At 62.1% G+C, this 7,396-nt stretch overlaps 1 protein-coding gene across 2 annotated transcripts; it reads left to right on the top strand.

The window, feature by feature from the left end:
* The first annotated feature begins 478 nt into the window (after window positions 1-478).
* On the top strand, window positions 479-6,367 carry LOC112545449 (acetylcholinesterase-like). Of its 2 annotated transcripts, none has more exons than XM_075913618.1 (4): window positions 479-833; window positions 1,595-3,083; window positions 4,032-4,189; window positions 5,981-6,367. In XM_075913618.1, exons 2-3 carry the CDS (start codon window positions 1,603-1,605, stop codon window positions 4,186-4,188), a joined length of 1,638 nt encoding a protein of 545 aa, XP_075769733.1. In that variant the 5' UTR covers window positions 479-833; window positions 1,595-1,602; the 3' UTR covers window position 4,189; window positions 5,981-6,367. The 2 variants fall into 2 exon arrangements, with proteins under 2 accessions (XP_075769733.1, XP_075769734.1); XM_075913619.1 differs by having other exon boundaries at window positions 827-960.
* Window positions 6,368-7,396: the final 1,029 nt, after the last annotated feature.

Consider the following 7,396-nt stretch of genomic DNA (forward strand, 5'->3'; position numbering starts at 1 on the left):
GCCCTCCCTTAAGGGTGCTTGGGGGGGCTGGCAGGCTGCATCCGTCCTGGGTGGGGCCGTGCCGAGTTCACCAAGCTAGTGAGTCGGCCTTTTTTCTTGATGGGAACCAGTCCCATTCCAAGGACCGCCCGTTGTCCTGGCCCCGCCCACCTTGCCGTCAGTCAGGACCAGAGGCCGAATCCCGGCGCTTCGTTTAGGAGGAGTTTTCGGACAGACAGACAGACAGACCCACTCGAACACGGAGGAGGAGGAGGGAACAAAAACCGAGCAAGGCGCTAGGCGAACGAAGCCGCCCGGTTAATAACAGAGTCCTGACCCCACGGGCCAGCCGTTAATCATTAGCTGCCTCCAATCAATAACCTGCGTGGACTCTGGCCGTGGGGCAGGGCGGCTGGGTCCCGTGTCTTGCCAAAACGCTCAGGGAAGGACCCGACCCCTCTCCCCAGACACATCGGGCGTGGGGGCCGTCACGAGCAGGCTGCCCCGGCCCAAATTTTGCTGTTTTGGGGACCCCCTTTTCTGCTCTGTGGGGGGTTTGAAAAGCTGCTGAGCTCCGCCCCAGAGCTGGCCGCATTAAAGCCCCACGTGAGAGCAACTCGCTGGCTGCTGACCCATGGATCTCCTCTTTCCGCCACGCGCCAGGAGTTTATCTCTGTTTTCCCAGACATCGACCCCCTGCCCTGGACTCCCTGCTGTCTGGACCTTACCCCTCCCGCCCCCCCGCCGCGCCGTGGGGTGGGCGCTCTGGGGATCACGACTCCCCCGCGCGACAGTCCAGCGGCCGCAGACTCCTGCTGCCCCACCTCCGGCGGGTTGAGCTGTGACCGAGGCAGGTGAGTGTGCGGTGTCCTCCCCGTGGGTCTCACCGGCGTCACGACGTCGCAGAAGGACTGGAACCGAAACCGTCTCTCCCCGAGAAACTTCCTCCCTGCCCGCCCATCCAGATTTCAGCCGTGCAAGGTGCTGAGTCTAAGTGTCAGCCCCCCCTGCCACGCTCTACCCACTAGGCCCTATGCCCACCCAAGAGCTGCGGACAGCACCCAGGAGTCCCCGTCCCCCCCAACTCTAACCGGTTAGAGTCCCTTTTCCAAGGGGCAGGGATGCTCCTAGTGGGACACAGGGCCTGGGACAACGCCCCCTCCAGTGCCCCAGGTGTGGGGCTTGGGGCAACCCCCCCGCCCCTGCCCCACCTGTTCCCCCAAACCTGGACCCTGCTCCACCCTCTTGTACCCTCCCCATGACAATGTGGGATTACATGGGGGCCAGGCACGGGATGGTAGCCCCCCTGCTGTGCTGGGGGGGGAGAACCCCTCTGCTGCCCTACCTCGGGATGACTGCAGCAGCCACTGTGGGGGGGCCCCAAAGCCCCAGGGCTGGGGCAGGGGAAGGGAAGAGATAGCTCCACCTGGCCTGCACCGCCCTGCAGGCAGCTCCCATTGGCAGCGATTCCTGGCCAATAGGAGCTGCAGGGGGAGAGTTTGTTCCCGAGCCTCAGGCAGGGCTTAAATTCACCATGTCCCTCCCGCAGCTCGCTGGCCCCGCCCCACGGTGCTGGCCCCCAAAATAACCTCCTCGGGGGGGGGTTCCTTTCCAGCGGCGGCCATGCCGGGCGCTCTCCTTGCGCTGCTCGTCCTCCTCTCCCTGCTCGACCCAGGCTCGGCCGCCGTGGTGCACACCAGCAGCGGGCCGGTGCGTGGTCAGCCCCTCCGTGCCGGCACCGGCACCGTCACGGCCTTCCTGGGCATCCCGTACGCCGAGCCCCCGCTGGGGCCCTTGCGCTTCCAGAAGCCGGTCCCCGCCGCGCCGTGGAAACGCGTCCTGGAGGCCGACCGCCACGGCAACGCCTGCCCCCAGCCGGTGTTTGCGGGGTACCCCGGTAGCGCCACGTGGCAGCCCCCCACCCCGCTCTCCGAGGACTGCCTCTTCCTCAACGTCTGGGCACCCCGGCCCACGCCCCCCGCGCCGGTCCCCGTCCTCGTCTGGCTCCACGGCGGGGGGTTCTTCCTCGGCGCCGCCTCCCTCGGCCTCTATGACGGACGCTTCCTCGCCGCCGCCGAGCAGGTCGTCGTGGCCTCCGTGAACTACCGGCTGGGGGCGCTGGGCTTCCTGGCCCTGCCGCCGGGCGCCCCGGGCAACGCTGGCCTTTGGGACCAGCGCCTGGCGCTGGCCTGGCTGCGGAAGAACGCGGCCGCCTTCGGCGGGGACCCGGCCCGGGTGACGCTCTTCGGGCAGAACGCCGGGGCCGCCGCGGTCGCCTTCCACCTCCTCTCCCCGGCGAGCCGGCCCCTCTTCGCCCGGGCCGTGCTGCAGAGCGGGACGGCCCACGCCCCCTGGGCGGTGCTGAGCCCGGAGGAAGCCCGGGAGCGGGCCCGGGCGCTCGGGCGCCTGATGGGCTGTCCCCGCGGCGGCGACGGTGCCGTGGTCGGCTGCCTGAAGCGGAAGGACGCGGAGGAGTTCGTCCGGCACGAGTTCACCGTCGCCAGGAACACGCAGCTGGTGGACTTCCCCTTCCTGCCCACGGTGGACGGGGATTTTCTCCCCGAGGATCCCCGGCGGCTGGCGGAGGCCGGGCAGCTCGCCGCCAAACCCGTCCTGACCGGCGTCACCGCTGCCGAGGGCGCCATGTTCCTGGCGTTCGGCGCGCCCGGGTTCAGCCTAGCCAACAGCAGCCTGATCGGCGGGGAGGAGCTGGCGGCGGCGGTCCGGTTCATGGTGCCAGGCCTGCCGGAGCGCTGCGTCCACGCAGCGGCGCAGAGGTACAGCCGGGAGGGGAAGGAGCGCGGCTCGGCTCGGCACCGTTGGGCCGCGACGCAGGCCGCCGGCGACTTCCTCTTCTTGTGCCCCATGGCCCAGCTGGCGGGGCAGCTGGCGGCGGCTGGGACGCCCGCGTACGTCTACGTCTTTGCCCACCGCCCCGCCGGCTCGCCCTGGCCCCGCTGGATGGGGGCGGTGCACACGGCCGAGTTGCCCTACGTCTTCGGCACCCTGGCGGCCGTGGGCGGGGCCAACCACACGGACCCGGAGGCCGAGGCGGCGCTGAGCCGGCGGGTGATGCGGTACTGGGCGGAGTTTGCCCGGAGCGGGTAAGCCGCCTCCCCTTCTTCGCAGTCCCCTGCCCCTCTCCATGCCCCTCCGCTGCCCTATATTCATCGGCTCCCATCATTCCCCCCGCCACCGGCTTCCTTCCCATTTGTAACTATGGCAACCGGCGGCCATCTTTACTAGGGTCAGCCTCCCGGGAGACGGCGGCCATCTTAACTGAGGGCGTCCTGTGGTCCCCGCCACGCCCAGCGGAAGACAGTGGCCCTCTGACCGTGGGGAATCGTGTCACCTCAGCCCCACGGAGGACAGGAGAGGGGGCGGCCATTTTGAAAAGGCAACGTTTTGCGCACAGGTCCTGGGTCCAGGGGAGACTTGAGAAAATCAGGCTGCCCTCGGGCCAGGATGCGGCTGAGAACGTGGTTTATGGCAGGAGGAACCGGCAGTTCGAACGTCTGGGTGTTTCTCGGGGGTAGTCCTGTCGATTTACAAAATACGTACGCTAGGTCCTGGCACCTGCCCACAGGAGCCGGCAAAATTTCCCTCTTCACACTATCCAAACGGGCATCTCCGGCCTATTTCTAGGCCTCCAAATTCTCTGGCTTTGCTCCCTTTCCACACCCTCACTCTACGCGAGCCCGGTCTTAGAGTTCGCAGTTCATCCCACCTCCTTAGGGATGCCCCTCCTCCTCTCGGCTTCAGTGCTGGAGTTGGTTGTCCACTTGTGGTGCTGGGCCTTGGGCGGTGGCTTCCGTTGGGCCAGCTATCACCAAAGAAAAGGGCATTTAATTGCTCCCTCGAGGAACTTGTATGAAAGGTGATGGCCCGCAGATCAGACACACGCTAGCACCCTCCAGCATAACAGCCCTGTGGGCGCGAGAGAGACTTCGCAGCTCTCAGAGCGGGGGGATAAATTGCCCCACGTCCTGTGTGTGAGACTTTTCCTTCCCCGTCCTCGCTCCTGACCCGGCCGGCTTTCGTTGAATCTCTAGGAGCCCCACGGGGACAGACACAACGAAGAAACACTGGCCCCGTTACAACACCACCGAGCAGAACTTCTTGCGCATTGGCCGGAACGAGTCTCGTGTCCGAGGGCCATTGCCGACCCAACACTGCAACTTCTGGGCCCGCCTCGAAAAGCTCTCCTAGCGTAAGTGAGAGGGCCGAGAACGGGAAAGGCACCGGCTTTGCTCAACCAAGCTGGGGAGAAGGACCCCCACGCTGGCTGGTGAAGAGCCCGGAGGGCCAGATGGGAAGGGTGGGGCAGGGATAAGGATCGTGGAAGACTGAAACGCAGTCGCTTCTTGGGGAAGAAATTAGAAAGTATGGCAGCTATTTAGGTTAAGACGTGCTGGGGATATCGATTCGGTAGAGAGAGAGGTAACCGAGCAGGCTGAACGCCGTCCACAGGCGAGCCGAGAAAACATCAGAAACGCACTCCACTTTTGGTGGGACGGTTTGAAGCCCGTTTTTAATTTTTTCACACTTGTTCTAAACGGCATATTCTGGAGAGGGGAAAAATACGTTTTTCTAAACCAAACTTTTTTTGGGGGGTGTCCTTTTTGAAATACAAGGTGAACCTCTCTAGTCCGGCACCCTCCAGACCTGACCGGTGGCAAACGAGAGAATTTTCTGGACCACGGAGGTTAATATTGTCGAGCACGTTATCAACGCGGCCACCGCTTACTATAAGAGGATATCGAGGGGTAAATTAGCGCCAAATAACAACACAGAACACGGAGAGCCAGGACTGATAGCTGAAAACAAACTTTACAGGACCGGGGAAACTTGGCCACATCCGTGAAAAGGGGACATCCGGCTAACTAACATCATGCCGGACCACGGAGGTTGTCGGCCCAGAGTGCCGGACTAGAGAGGTTCCACCTGTCGTATATTTAATTCGCCCTCGTTTTGATCGCCTCTCCCTCCTTCCTCGTGGAAATGTGTTGGTGGCAGTGGACGTGTTCGGGAATCGATCCTTTTTCATTTTCCTAGTTTAAGTGCCCTGCAGAAAAATGTTTTTTTAAAAAATCGAATGTAGCGTCAGAATGAACAGGGCGTTTTGTGTTAAAACCTTGATTCCAAATGACACAGACGGAAGGGGAGTCATTTGGCTACAACTACTCACGAGAGAGATTTTGGAGTCATTGTGAAGAGTTCTCTGAAAACGTCCCCTCCGTGTGCAGCGGCCGTCAAAAAAGCAAACAACTTTCGGACTCAGTAAAAAAGGGATGGAGAATAAGTCGGAGAATATCTTATCGTAGTCTTTCCCCATTTTATTTGCCCCCGGAACCCTTAGGAACCCGCTTTTTGTCGAGAAAAAAACAAAAAACAACCCCCCAAAACCCCCGTTTCAGCTTAGAAAAGAGGAGACTACGCGGGGACTAGGAGAGAGGGCGATACGATCCCGACAGGGGTGGGAAAAGCGACTAAGGAAGGGTTGTCGACTTGTTCCCATACTATGAGAAATGCAATGAATAGGCAGCAGGTTGAAAACAAGCCAAAGGAAGTTTTGCCTTCACGCAGCGCCCCGTCAACCTGTGGAACTCCTCGCCGGAGGATGTTGTGATGACTCTAGCAGGGTTCAAAAAAAGAGCTAGACAGATGCATAGAGGTTAAGGTCTTCAGCGGCGATTAGGTAGGAATGGTGTCTCTAGGGGTATGTCTACACTACCACCCTAGTTCGAACTAGGGTGGTAGTGTAGACATACCCTAGTCTCTGTCAGAGGTCGGGAATGGGCAACAGGGGAGGGTTCCCTGTTCTCTTCCCTCCCTCTGGGGCACCTGGTATTGGCCACTGTGGGCAGACAGGACACTGGGAGGGATGGGCCTTTGGCCTGGCTCAGTCCGGCCGTTTTTATGTTCTAACATCCCGTACCTACCCTCCTGGGCCACCGGCTTGCATGCACAGCTACTCACGAGCTTGCTTTGGGTCCTGCAGGCCGACTGACCCCTCTGGCTTAGGGGGCGAAGGGAGAGCCGAAGAAAGAAAGTCCCAGGAGGGGAAATCTGGCTGTCCGGGGGACGGCAGGAACGCTCTTGAGGCAGGACCAACGATGGCTCCGTCTGTCTATTCTCAGATACCCCGCCCCACCGGACCGATGCTCTGCCGACTCCTTCCCTCTCGGCTCTTGTACGCTCCTGGGTTCAAGTCTGTCTCCTACTACAACCGATTGCACCCTGCATTCCCCCACCCCCAGCCACGCCCCCCCCCATAACCTCTCCACGCTGCTGGTAATTGGCTCCTTGCTACGGCCCGGCCGATAAATGGGCCAGCCGTCCAAAGCTTCCCGCTGAACCCTGAGTAAAGTTTCCAGCGCGTGACTCATTCCTTCCGTGTGGGCTCCTGTCTGGGTCAGGAGGTGGGGGGAGGCCGGATACACGCAGCGGCGGGGGGCTGGCCGGGCAGGTCGCAGCGCTTGTGAAAACACGAGCAGGCCCCAGGGCTTGTGAAAACACGAGCAGGCTCCGTCGCTTGTGAAAACACAAGCAGGCTCCAGCGCTTGTGAAAACACGAGCAGGCTCCAGCGCTTGTGAAAACACGAGCAGGCTCCAGCGCTTGTGAAAACACGAGCAGGCTCCAGCGCTTGTGAAAACACGAGCAGGCCCATCGAGAACTCGGATCAGAACCCAGCCACCCTGATTCCCTGGCCCCTCTCTGCTGTCATGACTAGCGGAGGCCTCCCTAGACACGCGGGGAGGAGCAGCTGGGGAGGAGCAGCAGAAAATGTGGGGCCCCGGATTTTCAGGGGCCCCTACCCTGCGGCGTGTGCTTGCCAGCCCACGAGCTGCCCATTCCACTGAAGGCTTCTCATGGTGGCTTGGTTTGGACTTGGGAAAAGTTTCCCAAAGTTTCCATTCCTGGTTCCTCGGCGCTGCCATCTCCCCGTATTTTTGGAAGTGCTGAAGTCAAGTTGTCCTTCAGGAGGAGGGGGGACCGGTCCCCCGAATGGGGGAGGGAGGTGGCCCCCGCAGCGGGGATCGGCTCCTCCCCCGTCCTGACCCACGGTGGTGGGGAGAAGGGGAGCAGCGGCTGCTTTGCTCCCCGCAGCTGCCTCACTTGGGGGAAAGAGGCAGGGTGAGGGGGCGGAGCAAGGATGTGGAGAGGCGGGGCCTGGACGGGGGGGGGGGGGGGGGTTGCCCCAGCTCTTCCCCTCCCTACACTCGGGGACGTCACATGCCTCATGGTTCCCCTTTTCCATCCATGTGCAGATTGGTTTCCCATCCCTGTGCGGAATAATTTTTTTACGTGCACCCAGGCGGGTGCACCACGTGTAGGAACACAAGCCAATCGGGGGAGGGGGGACCCATGCTGGAATCGCTCCTGAGTGGCCACACAAGCCCACAGCTCACGGGG

Source organism: Pelodiscus sinensis, chromosome 32, assembly GCF_049634645.1.
Source record: "Pelodiscus sinensis isolate JC-2024 chromosome 32, ASM4963464v1, whole genome shotgun sequence".
In the NCBI taxonomy this organism is placed as follows: domain Eukaryota; kingdom Metazoa; phylum Chordata; order Testudines; family Trionychidae; genus Pelodiscus; species Pelodiscus sinensis.